The 19,150-nt window shown below is 45.0% G+C and overlaps 1 protein-coding gene across 3 annotated transcripts in view; it reads left to right on the top strand.

The window, feature by feature from the left end:
- Positions 1 to 4,689: 4,689 nt before the first annotated feature.
- The window catches only part of CMC1 (C-X9-C motif containing 1), a 61,416-nt gene continuing 46,955 nt past the window's right edge, over positions 4,690 to 19,150 (top strand). Inside the window, exons 1-2 of one of the 3 annotated variants that reach the window (XM_088462756.1) lie at positions 4,703 to 4,901; positions 15,871 to 15,963. In XM_088462756.1, the coding sequence (XP_088318882.1) occupies positions 15,921 to 15,963 (43 nt within the window). In that variant the 5' untranslated portion in view covers positions 4,703 to 4,901; positions 15,871 to 15,920. Of the gene's footprint in view, positions 4,902 to 15,870; positions 15,964 to 19,150 lie in introns of all 3 variants that reach the window. The other 2 variants (XM_088462755.1, XM_088462757.1) reach the window with 2 other exon arrangements.

A 19,150-nucleotide genomic window follows, 5' to 3' on the forward strand; every position in this document is an offset into this window, starting at 1 on the left:
GCGTTCGTACCTCCACTCTCCCGTTTTCAGTGGCCTGCCCGTTACCACCCACAAATGGCTTGACCTATCACTTATTCAGCTGGTCTATCCCTGCTGGGCAAGCAATTGCTGTCCGATCGCTCGGATTAGTTCATGCACTTGCACTGCATACGCACTTTGCAAAACATCGCTCGCTCCGAGCGATCGCTTGCTAGCGAACGGGTCTGAATCAGGCCCTCTGCACTGAGGTAGAAAGTACATGAATCTGCATTGCAGAAATGTGTTCATTACCATTGTCAGGTATTCAGTATGATTTACCATGAGGCCGGCGGTTCTAATCCCGACAGCGGCAACCCGACAGAGGAGGAAATCCTGATTGTCCTTAGGGTAAGTATAACTAACCTAATTCCCCCCCTAACCCTCCCTTAGGGGTGCCTAAAACCCCCTTCATAAGTGCCTAAACCTAACCCCCCCTGCTTACCTTCAATGTCGAGCTCCCGACGTAGGTCTAATGACAGGCGTCGGGATATCGACACCTGTCTTTAGTGGCTTGCTGGTATTAGACAGTTGGGAAGCCGGCGGTCGGGATTACGTCCGTCAGCTTCCCCTTGTCGGACATCTCTGCAGAGTAAGATAACACACAATATGGCAGTGGGAACAATTCAACCACGAGTATGTACTAATACTAGTAGGGAAGCAATATACTGGTCCTGTCTTATGCTTGGGTAAGCTGCAGGGACCTGCTGCCTAAATATGGCAGAGTGCAACACACAACAGTATGTGACAGACGTCACAAATATATATATATACACACACACACACAACCGTTCCAAAGTTTGGGGTCACCCAGACAATTGTTTTACATGAAAACTGACTTTTATTTATCAAATGAGTTGCAAAATGAATAGAACATATAGTCAAAACATTGGCAATGTTAGAAATAATAATTTTTATTTGAAATAATTTTGTCCTTCAAACTTTGCTTTCATCAAAGAATACTCCTTTTGCAGCAATTACAGCATTGCAGACCTTTGGCATTCTAGCTGTTAATTTGTTGAGGTAATCTGAAGAAAGTTCACCCCACGCTTCCTGAAGCACCTCCCACAGGTTGGATTGGCTTGATGGGCACTTCTTACATACCATACGGTCAAGCTGCTCCCACAGCAGCTCAATGGGGTTGAGATCTGGTGACTGGGCTGGCCACTCCATTACAGACAGAATACCAGCTGCCTGCTTCTGTCCTGTTGGAGAAAATTGGCTCCAATCAAGCGCTGTCCACAGGGTATGGCATTGCAAAATGGAGTGATAGCCTTCCTTATTCAAAATCCCTTTTACCTTGTGCAAATCTCCCACTTTACCAGCACCAAAGCAGCCCCAGACCATCACATTACCTCCACCATGCTTGACAGATGGTGTCAGGCACTCTTCCAGCATCTTTTCACTTGTTCTGCATTTCACAAATGTTCTTCTGTGTGATCCAAACACCTCAAACTTCGATTCATCTGTCCATAACAATTTTTTCCAATCTTCCTCTGTCCAATGTCTGTGTCTTTTGCCCATATTAATCTTTTCCTTTTATTGGCCAGTCTCAGATATGGTTTTTTCTTTGCCACTCTGCCTAGGCCAGCATCCTGGAGTCGCCTTTTCACTTTAGATGTTGACACTGGCATTTTGCGGGTACCATTTAATGAAGCTACCAGTTGAGGACTTGTGAGGCATCTATTTCTCAAACTAGAGACTCTAATGTACTTGTCTTCTTGCACAGTTGTGCACTGGGGCCTCCCACTTCTCTTTCTACTTTGGTTAGAGCCTGTTTGTGATGTTCTCTGAATGGAGTAGTACACACCGTTGTAGGAAATGTTCAGTTTCTTGACAATCTCTCGCATGGAATAGCCTTCATTTCTAAGAACAAGAATTGACTGTCGAGTTTCACATGAAAGTTCTCTTTTTCTGGCCATTTGGAGAGTATAATCGAACCCACAAATGTGATGCTCCAAAAACTCAACTAGCTCAAAGAAAGGTCAGTTTTATAGCTTCTCTAATGAGCACACCCATTTTCAGCCGTGCTAATATAATTGCACAAGGGCTTTCAAATCATCCATTAGTCTTCTAACGCGCTTAGCCAGCACAATGTACCATTAGAACACTGGAGTGATGGTTGCTGGAAATGGGCCTCTATACACCTATGTAGATATTCCTTAAAAAACAGATGTTTGCAGCTAGTATAGTCATTTACCACATTAACAATGTATAGAGTGTATTTCTGATTAATTTAATGTTTTCTTTATTGAAAAAAAGTGCTTTTCTTTCAAAAATAAGGAAATTTCTAAGTGACGCCAAACTTTTGAACGGTAGTGTATGTGTATATATATATATATATGGTTATGTATGAATCACCCTAACGACACCTGTATTAGGGCATGAAATAGAGAGAGGGTATAGCCATATGCTGACAGATAGAAAAAAAGAGACGCAGACAGGCAACGCTAGCACAAGTTACATACAATGCTGGAATTACTGCAAATTAGCACTACACTCAACTACAGCGCTCGCTCTGAATCAGGGCCCTCCTACCTAAAATTGGAGCGGCCTCCTGGCCGCTCGCATAGCTGTGGGTGACCACACACAGCTTATGCGAGCGGCCAAAAAGATGGTCGCGATACTATCGGGTTTGCGACGAGACCCTACGGTAGGGTCTCGTTGCCGCAAGCCCTGGAGTGCTTTTTGCTCTCAGAGCCAAAAGCACTCCCACTGACATCACTAGTGATGTCAGTGGGGCCGGACCCAGACGGTAGGCGTTCCCATGGGAACGCCTCCGTCTGGGCAGCAACGCCCCCGGCACGCCCACCAAAGGGGGCGTGCTGTCACTCACCATCGACAGCACGCCCCCTTTGGTGCGAGACCCATAGCGACGGCTGGCCGTCGCTATGCGGGTCTCGCACATGCGCACGGCGGAGCTCCCTCCATCATGCGCATGTACACTAGGGCACCACCGACCCGCTTGCGAGCGGGTCTGAATCAGGCCCTCAGTGTCTGGTAGGCAATAGTGCTACATATGCTGATCTTGGGACGAGGTATGTAGGGGGACCGGCTCTGTTCTGGGAGAGCTGCGACTGACCCATGAAGAAAATGGCCGCTGGAGACCTCAGAGGGGGAGTGGCCAGAGAACAGCTCAGAGAAGCCAGACCTTAGAGAAAAGGCGCCCTGAGCTGAGGAGCCGCTTAACCTGGGAAGCTGTCCCCTCTGGCTGATTATTAACCCTTGGAACACTGGTTTCCCACACCAAAATGTCCCTGGTGGTCTAGTGGATCGCAATGGCTGGAGCCTACGTCCACACTCAGTCACCTCCGGTCTGTCCCGAGACTGGAGGTATCGACTGCCTTAACACCCGGTGACCTGCCTTACCTATCCCCTAAAGTCCGGTTACAGTCTGGGTCCTCTCCGGGGGCCCTAGCTAGCGCTTGACCCCGGAATGCCTGCTGAGATCCCCCAGATCGGTACTGGCATTGCAGCACCGGAGGGGTGACAGAGCGGCAGCGCAGACGTCCCTCGGACAGTCTGCCGCTGCACGCTCTAGTTGAAGAAAAGATAAAAAAAATCAAATCATAAAAATAATAGCTTAAGGGCTGACTAAGCAGCCCCCCTGCATAATGGTGACCCGACTCCGGCCGGGTAACAACGAAACTGAGGTGCCTCTGGCTCAGAGGCGGGGTATAGGGAGATTGGACCAATGCATCCTGGGAGTTGAAAGCTTTTAACTACGTGGTGCCCGGATTCAGTTCCATCACCTACACCCCAAGGTCTCACTGTGGACCCTGAAGAAAATTTGATTTGGTGCTGGACCACCAACCTGAGGCACTCCTGCAAGTGTCCCAAGGCACCCCAGGGTGCCACAGTGCAGTTTGTAGAAAATAGGAATATGCAATGAATGACCGTCATGATCGGGCATACACACTATACGATGTGCGCGATACTGTACATCATTCCAATCTGCTTCGGAATATATTGTAAAAGTGGCCATACACGGTGCGATTTAGATATGTAACGATGTGTTGTACGATTTCCCTTGAAATTCTCAATACGATGTGGTAAAATGGTGTACACGATTGTACATACGATCCCGAAATGCAAATGTATCACATCCTACACGATAGATCGCAATGTTACGGTTTTTCCGTAAGATCTACGATTCAGCTAAACGATGGTGGGGACACACGTCAGCATCGTAAACGTACAACACACGATGTGCACAATTGATCGAAATCATCCACAACGTGCATAAAATCGCACATTGTACGGGCCGCATAAGATGTAGTGCAAACGCAGCTAAATTGTGCCCTAAAGAACAGAATGCACATCTGCAAAGGTATCAATAGGTATCACTGGTCTCAGTACTACGGTGCTTGACTGCCACCCAGTAACAAACCGTATAATCCATCACAATGTCCCACACTGGGCAAATTACTGTATAAATGATAGGATACTTGTAACATAAATACAGTATAGACATGTGCACTTTAGATAACTGCAGTCAATGTATCCTATTATATAACACTAGTTGTTGAGCTACTGTATATCTTTAGAACAACCCTTTCGTTTCCCTGGCAGAGAGAGAAGCTGGCGGCGGGCTCCGGCGTACATGCACAGGACATCAATGGCCAGCACACTACTATAGCCGGCCATTGTCCTCGCCTCCACCCCTGACAGGCACCTGACCAACACAATACTACCCAGCAGCCAGCCATGTCCCCCGGAAGCAAAAGTCCCAGCACGCACCGGGGCGGAGCGTCCGAGTCACGACCCCAGGAAGGTTACTATGGTGCATGTGCACGCTCGGGCTGTTATAGCATAGATATAATATACAGTCCATGCCATGGATCCTGGCACAGCCGGTAAGCTTTGATCCCCACAGTGCTTAGCGTGTAAGTGGAGATAATATACGTGGAGAAAATGTTCATGCTTCCTTGTAGTCTGGTCGGGTATGAGTAGTAACACAGCTTGCAGGGCTGGGTATCCACGGTCTAGGCCCCGCACTATGCATTCTTAATAAGTGTAATCTGCTGCAGGCACATCAGCCTAATATCTATGTCTGTTTATTATAGTACAGTATACAGATGTGCCTTTAATACATCGTGAACATTTTCACTCGTTTTGAGATGTAGGCAGCTTCTAATGTGGTATAACAATATTATTGCAATTTTAAAGCCGGGTACACAATGTAGTGATGTCGGCATGATATCTCGTTAACAGCCGAATCGGAATGGCCAATATGTGCACTCCTGCGGAAGTCGGCCGTGCTGCACATCCAACTGGACAATATCCAACTGGACAATATCACAAGTGGCTTCGTTGCAGGTAATGAAGGGCGGAATGATGGATTGGTCCGTCGTTCATTACCTCGTTCTAAGGTGTAATCAGGATCCGATATGAAGGCCTGTTGTGCCGACATATCGGCTGGGTACACATCACTCAGTGTGTACCCACCATAAGAAATCATATTGGTCTCGATTCAATTCAGCGCAATGCTTAATAAACCCAGGACGGAGCCCCCGCAGCTATTCAATCCACTTCGCTGTTTGGTCCGACTAAAAGATTTCTTCTTGCACCCCCCCTGAGGGTGCGAGGAAAAATCCGACAAGAGTGCCAGCCGCGCAGCTGTTATCCTGGCACTTTAGTCGGAGAATGCCGGTTCTTGCGAATAAACACACATGTTAAGTTGTGAGAACCAGCATTCTCCAACTTAACTGGCAACTAACAGATCAAACAGCGCAGTGATTGAATAGCTCCGGGAGCTCCCTCCCGGGGGTATCCAGCATCGTGCTGAATTGAATCGAGCCCATTGAGTGCTTTTAAAATGAGGCAAAATATGACTTTATACAGTTACCTTGAATGTTATGATACACGTGTGTCACTCTCACTCTCCGGAATTGTCTTATAGACTCATTCAAAGTAAATGGCTTGTGTGCAACTGCAATATGGCAATCTCTGTAACAGCTCTCTGTAACAGCTCTCATGTTAACTTGCTGCTACATGCTTTTTCCTACCCCATCTGTTTCTGCCCCTCCACTTTAGAATGTAAGCTCTTACGAGCAGGGCCCTCTGTCGCTCTCTACTCTGGTGATTCTAACACACTCAGCTAATGCAACAAGCTGCTGAGATAGACCAGAGTGTGCTAGAAGCACCAGAGAAGAGAGCAACACCTCAGGCAGGAAAGAGGAACTGCACGGGTTGTGACAGGTGCAGGGTGCTAGAATGAACACTGCATTACCCAGTGTGGGGCTGCTGGGCATGGTCAGGCTGAGCACTGCAACGCTTCCTCTCCCACTCATGATCGTGTTCCTGTGGGCACTGCCGGGCAGCCACGAAGCTCCCGACTGAGACGGAGATCAGGCGCTTTCAGCCCACACAGGTTTAGGCCAGCCCCCATCCGGCACCACACTTCCGGCACTGCGTCGCCATGTTGGATTTGGGCACAGGCCATGCGCCTCCATCTTTGTCTAAGGCACACTGCAGCACTGTAGGTTTGTTATTGGCTACTATGCCGTACTGCCGCACACAGGTCAGCGACTCGCCTGCAGGACCCACTCACTTTAAAATGAGCTATTATATCGTGTATTTTGCGATTACTGTTTTAGTAAAAATAATATTGATAAATGTGCCCCAATATAACTTCTTATATTAGAATAATATTCAGTTATACTGCATGAGTAGTCGCCTACATGTTTAAACAAATAAAAATGTTCACAAAATATTAGACACATCTGTCTTTTGAACTGTGTACATTGAAATCCAAATTTACTGTAAATAATTTGAAATACCTTTTATGTTAATGCATGTTGTAATAATTGATATATTTATAATACAGGCCTACACACATTTCTCAGTAAGCTGGTTGCTAAGTGTTGGGATCAAGCAACTTTGCAAAAGGAAATTTGCAGGCTATGTGCATCAGGGGATCTAAATGAGCATGCTATACCTAACAATTAATTGGGGCAGAGGAATTAAGCAATGGAGACGTAAACAAGTGATTGTCCTGCTTATAATGTGGAAATAATTATACAACCCAAAAGACCGGCATATGACACCAATGAAGCTCAATTTATTAAGCCAAGCTCATTTAGCATAGGCTTCAAGTCATACCACATAATGGACTTGATTCAGAGGTGGATGCAGAAGCATTTCTGCATCCGTGTATGGTCTTCGATGTGGGCAGTTGAGCGCCTGTGTATGGAATCTCTGTCAGCAATACGCCTGTGACACTCCCATAATGTGCCCATATGACGGACCATCTTCATGTGTGAGTTCAGACACTTCCCTGTCACTGCCCAGGAACACCCACTACATTTTCAATACAATTCTCCCTGCATACATCTGAAAGTACTCTGAGACTCTGGGCCTGATTCAGACCCGCTCGCGAGCGCATAGAGTGGGTCGATGTTAGGCCACTGCGCATGCCGGAGCCGGCTCCGACGTGCGCATGCGTGAGACCCGGCTAGTAACGGTCGCTCCGGGTCTCGCACCAAAAGGAGGCGGCTGTCGATTTTGATCGACAGCTCGCACCGTTTTGGAGGCGTTACGTGGGGGTGGCTTCACAAACGGAGGCGTTCCCATGCGAACGCCTGCCATTTGTGGGCGGCCCCACTGACTTCACCAGTGATGTCAGTGGGAGAGCTTCCGGCTCTATTAGAGCCAGGAGCTCTCTGGGGCTTGCGGCCACGAGACCCTACCACAAGGGTCTCGTCGCAAGCCCGATGGTCTGGACCATCGCGACCATCATCCTGGCCGCTCGCAATAGCTGTGGGTGGTCACCCACAGCTATGCGAGCAGCCAGGAGGCCGCTCCAAAAAAAAATAAAAACGCCTTGATTCAGAGCGAGTGCTCTTTCAGAGCGTCCGGCTCTGAATCAGGGCCTCTGTGCGGACACAATCGAGACGCATGCATGGTGCAACTTAAATGGATGCGCAGTAGCAAAATACCGCTCCACTACGTCCGACATCGGCAGTGCGTATACCTCTGAATCAGGCCTTGCATTTGCAATGCTTATCTCATGATACCAAGAGACACTACACTGCCTACCTTATACCTCCAGAATTCACTATATTCTACCAGCACTGCCAATCTCAGTTGTCCAGACCATTTTCCAGCTCCAGCTATATGGAGGGTATTGTTAAATACTCCTTTCAGAATTTAGAATATAAGTACTCAGGTTTTGTGAAGAATATCTTTTAGGACAGGTCTAATCTGATGGATACAGTGTCTGGGAATGAAGGGCCCACCTGAGAATGCAGTGACAGGGGCCTATGCATAAGGTCAGCCACTGTGGGGGTGTAACTAGCTATAGCGCATAGTTTATCCACTAAGGAGGACCGGAGACTCACTTTTTAAAAATGAGAGGGTCTCGAGGACGCGCTCCGCCACTGCCAGCCAATCCTGTGGCTCCTGGTTAGATGATTGATGTATCAGCCGGCCCAGCTGCAGGGAGAACTAGAACAGGGGGTGGAGCTAGCAGTAGCTCATACGTGAGGACTGGTGTGGACTGCCCGGCGTGTTAACTATCGCCAGAGTGAAGACTGCGGCTGCCCCCCCGGAGTGAAGACTGCGACCGGGCCCCCCCCCCCGGAGTGAAGACTGCGGCCGGTATACAGAAGGCACCACGGACAACGCAAGACACTGCACGTGTGTCTGCACACCCTTGGACAGGTGAGTGTATAGCGGGTAGCGCCGCGGTAGTGCGGTAGCGGTTGGGGGTTAGTTAGGTGCGGTAGAGGTTTGACTACAATGCGCAGCGGTGGCGATGTTGCTAATAATTCAAACAGGGTCTGGGGGTGCTGAAGGTAATTAATTCACTGCCGCTTTCCTGCTGTTTGGAGGCGGAGATAAGACTCGCATGGAGAAGCAGAAGCCTGCAGCAGGCTGGATAGGGGGGCAGAGTGACAATAGTGCTGTGAATGAGGATGGAGAGTACTGCAGCGCGCCTGGCCCCAGCAGTTCCCGGCTTTCTGCCTCTAATCCCCGCCTCCTCTCCACATCTAGTACCCACCCAGCCCCTTCTCCTGTCCCTGCTTACTCCTGTGGTCCCTAGCTCCCCCTCCACCTCCACCTGTACGTTGACTTCCTCCACATCTAATACCTGGCACCCAGCCCCTTCTGTCCCTGCTTGCTCCTCCTGTCACCGGCTCCCCACCTCCTACTCCCTGTCACCGGCTCCCCACCTCCTACTCCCTGTCACCGGCTCCCCACCTCCTACTCCCTGTCACCGGCTCCCCACCTCCTACTCCCTGTCACCGGCTCCCCACCGTCGCCCTGTGCCCAACTCTGCCTCCCAAAGATGAGGAGCCATAAGTATCTGCAGCATGAGTGCAGCTGCCCCATCCAGCTACACAGAAAAAAATACAGAACAGTGCACGGCTAGAAACATTATTGTCAATGGGTACTGAAGTCTGACATCTGTGTACAAAATGCAGGGGTATGTGGGGAAGTGTGGTGGCACATATTTTGTTGCTCAGCCCGATCACAGATTAGAGAGTGAAAACAGTGGCCCGATCATTCCATCCATACTTCATCTCTGTACGGAGTTGGGTATGCGATGCCGGTGGTCAGAATGCCGACAGGGTACTTACCTAATGTTGTCGGGATGCCTCTAACGCTAACCCTAACCCTCCCTCTCCAGTGCCTGAACCTAACCTCCCCCTCCCTGCAGCCTAGACCTCTTCCTTAGTGCATAAACCTAACCCTTAACCCTAAAGCTAATCCTCCCCCTCACCCCTGATACTTACCTTTTGGGATGCCGGCGGTCATGATTCTGGAGCCGGGATCCCACTGCACTGGTATTTTCACTGTCGGCTTCCGATCTGCCGGGATGCTGACTACCTCCCCTCTGTACGTATGCCTGATTTGGTGCATGGACAGCTACTGATTTCTTTCTACTGGGCATGCGCAGTATGCTGAAATCTGTAAGATCCACCAGCAAACGCACTCGCATTCGGCACGTGCCCTTTATGAAGTGTTACTATTTTGCAAATCCAGACTGATATTTCATAAATTTATATTTCCATGTTTTTGTTGATATACAATATGTACTGATCATTTTTAACTTTTTTGTACCTCATGAATAAACAATGATTAGTGTTTTCAAGCTGTACTAATCAACACGTTTTAACTAGTAAATAAATCAATTTTTTATTTACACTAGCTGTTTAGAAGCATGTACAGTAGGCAATAAATAAGTTTCTGTATACATATGAGTTTGAACAACCTTACATTAGAAGAGTTGTGCTGACTCCACACTTTATGTAAATTAATGGATCTGGGTCACCGTGTAACTAAGCTAGGTAGGCTTAGATTTACTTGTAAAAGTTATGTGTTAATTAAGTCTTTATTATCTGTTGTATCTTTTAACTGTAAAATTTCTCCTTTCATTGAATTGTAAGGACTGTCTGTCTTTGCCAGCGGTGAGAATCACCATTGATGAGTAGTTATATAAAGTCCCTCTGTACACTGAAAATAACCAGTTATTGGACTTTACTTGCAGGATGATGACACGTGCCTTATCCTGCTCATTCTGGGGCTCATATAAAATTGGACATAAATTAAATTCACACTTTTTTTCATGCGTTTTTTTCCTACAATGCACTTATAAAATACTTACACATCTGTCCCTATGGTGAGGTGACATGGACACATTTTGCGCTTAAGAATCCTGTGCTAGAGGGGTGGATCAGGGTTTGGAGGGAGTGTGTAAGCATGGGCAAAATACAATGTTTAAGCAAAACATGGCCCATGCTGACCACAAGAAAGACACGTGCGCCTGTTAGGAGGCAAGTGATTTGCGGGTGCTCGACTCCTTGGTGCAAATGTTAAATGGTGATGATGACAATCAGTAGCTTTTTTGATTGTCTCAGTGTCAATCAAAGATTCCCAATTCATGTTTTAAGGGGAAGGCATCAGATGATTGTATTAATGTGAACGTAGTACTTTTATTTTGTCTGCGTCTTGTTCTAATTTCTTTTTTACGTGGTTAATGTGACTTTACTATTTGTATTAATAATACTGGTCAGAAATGAGCTAAATTATGTATGAATATCTGGTGACATGGCCAGCTCTGCAAGCTAAGCAAAAGGCATCTCTTCCTAGGGTGCATTTTTTGCACTTCCGACTTAGGGCCTGATTCAGAGCCGGACACTCTGACCAGAGTGCTCGCTCTGAATCAGGGCCCTCCTCCATTAAAATGGAGCATCCTCCTGGACGCTCGTATAGCTGTGGGTCACCACCCACAGCATATGCGAGGGTCCAAAAAGATGGTCGCGATGGTCTTGACCATCGCGACCATCGGACTTGCGACGGAGACCCTTCGGTAGGGTCTCCCTGCCACAAGCCCTGGAGTGATTTTGCCTCTATCAGAGCCAAAATCACTCCCACTGATATCACTAGTGATGTCAGTGGGGCCGGCTTCAGACGGTAGGCGTTCCCATGGGAACGCCTCCGTCTGGCAGGCACGCCCACAAAAGGGGCGTGCTGTCAATCAACATCGACAATCAGCTCCCTCCGTCGTGCGCATGCGCCATGGGAAACATTGACCCACTTGCGAGCGTACTGCCGCTTGCGAGTGGGTCTGAATGACCCCCTTAGTGCCGTATTCAATTAGAGGCGAAAAGTCGGACAAGTTTCGCCTGTCGGACTTTCCGCCTACTTCGCCTATTTCAGAGGCGAAAACTTTTCGTACGCGTCCCCGCTTTTCGCCCTATTTAATTCCTAAACATGAGAAAACTGACAGTGGCGAATGCGGAACAGGCAAAAAGTACTATCAGAAGTGGGGAAATCAGTCTGTACCGCCAAAAAAGATGCACTAACATAGGGAATCAATGTAGATGTGTACTATTAGCCCTAATAGAAGTGTATGGTGTACTTAAGTTGTTTAAATTGTTTCTTATTAGCGTCTCTGCATAAGTGGTGAAGAATGGCATAAAGTAAGTATTTTTTGGTGAAAACACCAGTCAAATTTGGGGTCCTTGAAAATGGGTGCTAGCATATTTTTATGTCTCTAAAGTGAACTTTTTAAAAAAAAAACCATTAAAAACGCACCTGCGGCATGCACCTGCAATCCTAAAAGCACCTGACCCATCCTTGCAGACCCCCAAAACATCTATTTCGCTAGTTTTTATGCTTGTCCCATCACTTGTTTCTTTTTCCCAGATTTGTTTGGGGGACTGTGCCAAGAGTTCTGGGTCGTTTCCCAATGTTTGCACCCCAAAATAAAGATTTTGCACTTCTTTTCACCTGCTATTCTTATTAGACACTTTTTCGCCTATTACATTGCATCGTGTTTCCGCTTAGGCGAATTCCACCAGGAAATTGATTTGGAGATAAGTTTCGAACAGGCAAAAAGCGGCAATAGGCAAAACTTTTTAGCCTATTACGGCTTTTCGCCTCTAATTGAATACGGCCCTATGACGCAAATTCTGTCCAGCTCATCATGAGCCATTTCATGTACAAAAGGTTACTCTGCACTTAGTAATTGTGTTCCATAGAGAGAAATTAGGTAATGTTACTTAGGTTGGCCTATTCAGATTTACGTTTTAGCTGTGTCAATTCAGGGATGATAGTGTTCACTCTAGGTCCGGCAGCAGGCAGGGCGCCGGACCTAGAGATAGGGCACTTCTGCACGCTCCCGAAAAGGGAGCGTGGCCAAAGAAAAGGGGGTTTGTCTTTATGACGCATCCCCTATTCGTCACTCCTGGGGGCGTGCCCGGCACTTAAGGACATGCCGGGCAGCCCCCAAGCCCTGCGGTCACAGTGAATTTTTGCCGGGCGCACTGTGACCCGTGGGTGGAGACGGAACCCGCAGGCTGTCTCAGCGGGGCACCGCACTGGAGGGCAGGGTGCTTTCTGCCCTTCAGAAATAGGGCAGGGCGCGGCGCCCCGCTGAAACAGCCTAGCGAGAACGCTAGATGACAAAAAAGTTCACACAAGGTAGCTGATAGTTTAGCCAACCAAGAGGTGTCAGTCGGCCCCAAATTCCGTTTACATTATTTACTAGTTATAGACGCAGATACTATTTATTATACAAATGTCTAATATATTTAAGACAACTTTGACTAGTTTTTAGCACCTTTTTATTATCATTTTTCACCTGCCGCTTGCCCGTGTGTATCCTGTTTTGAAGTGGATGAAATAGAACAACCTGTAGACCTGTCCGCTTATGTGACTGTGTAAGGATCTGGCTGCATGTTATAGAGACAGTAACTTGATGTGTGAAGGTGAATAGAGGCGGGAGAGATGTCGCAAATGTGATCCGGTCAGAATGTCAACATGGATTTTAGGGTGACAACCAATATGTCGACATTCGAAAATTTTGACATGTTCATAGTGTCAACATAGTTAAAATTTCATGTTTATCTTGTCGACATGGTTAAAATGCTGACATGTCGACACTAGAAATGTCGATTTACAAGTTTTATTTTTAGGGGTAGGTTTAGGGTTAGGCTAAAATAAGCAACAAAAACTGTATGTTGACATTCTGGTGTCAACATGTTAAATGTCAATATAATGAACATGTTGACATTTTAACTATGTCGATAATTTCGAATGTCATCTGAGAGTCCTTGTCAACATTCTGACTATTGACATTCATAACCTGTCGACATGCTGAATGTCGAGATTCTGAATGTCGACTTGCCATACCACACTGGTCACAAACATTACCTGAGCAGATAGACTTATGTCAAAGTTATAAGAGAAGATTGTGGTGTTAACCTAGGGCCTGATTCAGCGTCAGACAGAATAGCTGCTATTCCGTCTGTGCAGATACGGTAATGCACAGGAGGCATCATGCTTCCTGCTGCATTACGTATGCGAGCTGCGTTGTCCATTGCAGCATCTGATACTCTGCGGACCATCAGCCGGCCGTTTAAGGTGACCCATGGGGTCACGCAGCCGGCCGTCGCAGCTGCGAGGAAGAGACCAGGAAATCTCCGTCAGCCGACACGCCTCCGTCTTAGTAGCTAACGTGCACTGCTGAATTAGGCCCCTAATCTCTACATCCAACGTGTTCTAAAATTATTTAGAGTGTTTACTATTCTCTTCATCTACCACACAGTGATCTAATATCCCATAGTCATGGCTAGCCTTGCAGTGAATAGCTCCATTTTGATACTGATGGCAAAATGTAGCAATTAATGTCCCCTTGGCTTATGCACAATAGAAAATCATTGTGCTAGCATTAAATATTTTTGTGCACTCCATTCAAGATGTAGTTTAAGCCCTCATTTTTAAAATTATAAAATAGTTTTGGAATGTTTCATCGGCAGTTACAATGTGGACAGCATAATACAGATGAACTACTAATGATAAATGAAGCATTTTAACTGTGTCGGCAATTTTATCTTTAAACGTGATGGTAAATCATCATGTTTAAAGCTAAAATAGCGTCATTGTTAAAATGTTTTAATCGGCTTTAGTATCTCATCTGCATTATGTTGTCCACATTGTTACTGCCGACATTGTAACTGTTACTACTTTTCGGATAAAACTATATTTACATGTTATATCCCAGTATTTTATATTAGCTATTGCAGCAGCTGCTTGACATTGAGTGCTGCTACACTGCTTACTGTTTGCTAGTATTGTCAATGGAGAGATGGTCCTGATATCCGTGGAAATCTAAAAATATACTTTCTAATTAATCTGTGGTCTTGTTGTTTTAAACATATATTAAAAACATATAGTATGCTGAAATATTAATTTTGAAAACCATAGTTTTTTTTTATGATCCTTGCCTAACCACCTATCAGAGATGCTTCTTCAGTAGTAGTTAGTATTTCAATTTGTTTTTGCAGTCAAATTGATATAATAGATTCTACAGTGCAAACATTATTAAATTAATATATAAAATTAGTTCTACATGATTAACATGTATTGAAAAGCGATGTGAACATATTCTCTACTTGCAGGCACATAATAGTGTGTGTATATATGTATGTATGTGTGTGTGTATGTGTATATATATATATATATATATATATATATATAAACAAACATACTTATGGGCACTCACCGTTCAGTAGGAAGAATAATTTATTTGCTCATGGGTACATATTCGCAGTCGACGTTTCGGACCCCAATGGTCCTTTGTCTAGACAACACAACCTCCACAAAGCTACCTTTCCTTGGTGGTAGCTTTGTGGAGGTTGTGTTGTCTTGACAAAGGACCTTTGGGGTCCGAAATGTCGACTGCGAATATGTACCCATGAGCAAATAAATAATTTTTTTTACTGAACGGTGAGTGCCCATAAGTATGCTTGTTACACATTGGACCTAGTGTCTTTAATGGAGCACCCCACAGATTTTGGAATCAGACACTGAGTGCAGCCCTTTTTGCAGGACAATATATATATATATATATATATATATATATAATACAATTTTCCCTTTATTTGTGAAGGAAGCGTTAACAAAGTCCACATTTTGTGACTGATTTGTATTCAGGAACCTTTGAGCTTTAGTGGCAAATCCTTTTGTTTCAAAGTCATTTAGTCACTAGGTATTTATGGTGTGCACATTCATATCATTATTCTGTGCTAGCACATTATGAGCATGCAAGAGTCTTAAAGCAAAATAAAGCCTAATAAATTCAGTCAGTAAAGAAGGTGAAAATTGGTTCCTCCTCAATGATAGAATAATGAAAAGTCTTAAGCTTTGCTTGTTCTCATTTCTGTCTTCGTCCTGTTATTTTTCACTGATTTAAATAAATACACCAATACTTCTCAAACTTTTCCTATATAGTTATTGTATACCCAATGCCAAAGATCTATACCTACATCTTTACAAAAGTAATGTAATTGTGCAGTAATTAGTGGTTAATAGTTTGTTAAAGTAGGTCTTATTTCCCTGCAGAGGAGCCTGCCTTGCGGCACGTAGAAAAAGATGTCCTTATTCCTAAAATAATGAGAGAGAAAGCTAGAGTGCTGTGCGCTGAACAAGTAAAAGGTAAGATACAAGTTTTTAATTCTAAGGACAAAGGTAATAGAAATGTGGTTTGCCTGGAGTTAACTTCTCCTACCAACAGCACCTGTTATTACAGTTACCACTGACTGCTATGACAAATGTCTCCAATAATGGCTTGTGCTGTATATAACAGGTGTTCGTGTGCTGGATGCAGCGAACTGCACCCCAGGTAAATGTTTATGGAACTTTCTTCATTACAGTAGAATTGCTGAGATCAAGGTCAACATATTTTCCGCTCCGCCTAAAATTCTTTACTTAACTATGTTTCATATCTGATTTTATTTCATTGCTTGATTAAGTCAATACTACACCCTTATTTTTAATGCACAGCGGATGACAACACTGCAATTTTAATTTTAAAAGTCTTTTAGTGGTTTTCTTATCTAATCCTAGAATCTGTGCTCAACCTTAAGGTTGGTCCACACTATAGTGATATATCTGCAGATCGAGTGATCTGCAGATATATCTGCAGATGATGGTCGTTCATACACACTGAACAACCATTACCTGCATGCTGTAGCGGGTCGGGCCGGCCTGGGGGCAAATAAACAAAAAATCATTTGCGGTGCTGGGGAGGAGGGTGCTGTGTGCCCCTCAGCCCGGCGCACAGCCAATGGGGGGCGCGATCAGCGTGATCGCCCCCCCCCCCCCCCCCCCCCTTTGGAATAGGAGACTGCTCCGGCTGCTGCTTTAGCATCGCCAGTACACACTTGCCAATGGACAGATATTTCTGCAGACATATCACATCGGCTGTGCAGCACAGCCGATGTGATATGTCTGTGAACGACGTCATTCACAGACATATCGTCTGTACACACTGGCCGACATGGACACGATATATTGGCCGATCAATTGATCGCCCAATACATCGGCCAGTGTGTACCCAGCATAACACTCCAGCATGCTAATACGCCCCAAGCTTTCATATTCTCAAAGAGGTCCTCTTAAGAAAAATGGTACAAAATTGACTTTTATATACAAGATAACATACAACACAGCTTTCTGTACGATAGATGGATGCAATTTGAAGTAGACTTTTTGGATGCAGAGACACTATTGCTAAGGAAATAGCAACGGGGAGATGCAAGTCAAAAAAGAGACAGGCGAATATCACAAAAAGTTGTCCATTTGAAAAATTATCTTTTTTTACATGTTACTTGCGGCATGTTGTTTTACTTTTAGCCAGAAATTCCATGACACCAAACCATTGCCCCTTGTTCCAGAAAAATATACAGGATAAATATATAGTAGATATATGCTGAAAAAAGTATATGTTTGGTGTGCATGGTACAGTATTCAGGTACATTTTATGCCCACTGTATACAATTCTATCACCAGGGCAACCACCCGATCATGTCCCCACATAGTCCATTAATGTAGTACACAGCATTATACCAAGATAATACCATCTGGGTGACTTTATGACACTAATACACGGCTGGGTACACAGTAGATGATGTGTACCCAGCCCGACCTCGGTACATATGAGACCCGGCAGGGGAGCAGGCATCAGCTTGCATGGCCTGTCGCTGACGACCCGCGGGAGCGCACATCTTCAGCGACATAGTGGGTACACACTACACGATGTGCCCGATATGTCACTCCGATCTGCCGGATCGGATGACATATAGTCTTATAGTCTAGTGTACCCCCAGCATTAATCTCAGGTACTGGCTATATTATAACAAGCTGTCATTGGTTACAGTACTAAGGCGGCATGTCCAAATGATCTCCAGTTTGCTGAAGTGTACTATAGGATAGTCATCAGCAACCAATGACAACATACAGGTTGCTTCTTATAGCATTAATAATAGTATGCACCTTTATTCCTCAGTGATAAAGATTGCCATATGAGCTTCCTGTTTTGGGTTAATGGTAACTGTTCTCTTATCACATACCAAACTGTAGCGAGTAAGCCAGGTTGCTGGTTTAAGTAGCAGACTGGTTTAATACGGGACTTCCAGCCACCCAACTTGGGACCCTCTCAGTCATGTAGTCAGTTATGTTCGTTCGATATATACAATAGGACAGACCTATGTTCAGATAAAATGTTAGGAGGAACTGAGGAGGGGTTAGTTCATTTAACAACTTTTATTCCTATAGTTATTTTAAGCATGGTTTTCTTGTTGGGAACATAAGAGCACCTCAAAAGCTACTGCCTATGTGCAGCATGCAGATTTGCAGGGTGCACAGTCTACAGGTAACTACATTAAATTGTGACTGAGGTTTACCAGAAAACAATTATGAAACAAAGAAGTATAGACATGTAAACTGTAAAACAATAAAATATTAACAGGCTTTCGATAAAGTAAAAAAAAAAAAATCTACAAAAACAACTGTCCATATGAAGTAGAAAAATAAAGTTACACAGTAAATAGTTGTTTGACAACTCCCAGGTTTCCTCATACCTCTTCTCCTCTGGGCACACAATGATATTTAGTGAAAATGATTGGCCAGAACATAACTTCAGGCCTCCCTTCTGCAAAGCCTGGCCAGTGTCAACCATGGTTTCAGTAACATGCGCTTGTTCAACAATACATTACCAACGGGAGCCATTGTGTCCCTCAAGGGTTGCACTGGCTTAAGAGTAGGACATCTTCAAGTGACAAGTCAAGAGCCACACGTTAAGAACAGAGCCCTTTTCCAGCTCCACACTGTGCATTTTAATTGCCTGAGGAAGAATTAAACTGACACTTGATAGAAATAAGTTGGGGGAATAGTTATGGCCTATTATGAGACACGGTGTGACCACGAGAGAAGTGTGAGATACTTAACGTTTTTGGAACCTAAGAGCATAGGTTAGGTTGTGTCTGATTCAATCAGGTTGTGAAATGCATTTTATAGGACCAAGGGCAAATTTCTATCATTCTGAACTGATCAGGTGGAAACATGAGTTTATTATACATAAAGTACTGTATGTTGTTAAACCTGTAACTAAGGTATGTAAAGATCAAATAGTAATAGTTTACAACCGTAATCCTCTGTTTCTTGATAAAATACATTTCCAATTATGTTACCCTAGTCTTAAATATCAGTTATGTACAGATGTGTCCTACATCTATCCTCAATGCACCATGTAGTATGACTTGCTTGGATTGAGTGAGCCGCCAGGTCATGTGCAACTCTGCTAGTGTTGGGCGTCTTTGTTTAGCCGAGAGGTTCTAAGTTG

This window comes from Taudactylus pleione, unplaced genomic scaffold (genome assembly GCF_031769625.1).
Source record: "Taudactylus pleione unplaced genomic scaffold, aTauple2 ptg000053l, whole genome shotgun sequence".
NCBI lineage: Eukaryota > Metazoa > Chordata > Amphibia > Anura > Myobatrachidae > Taudactylus > Taudactylus pleione.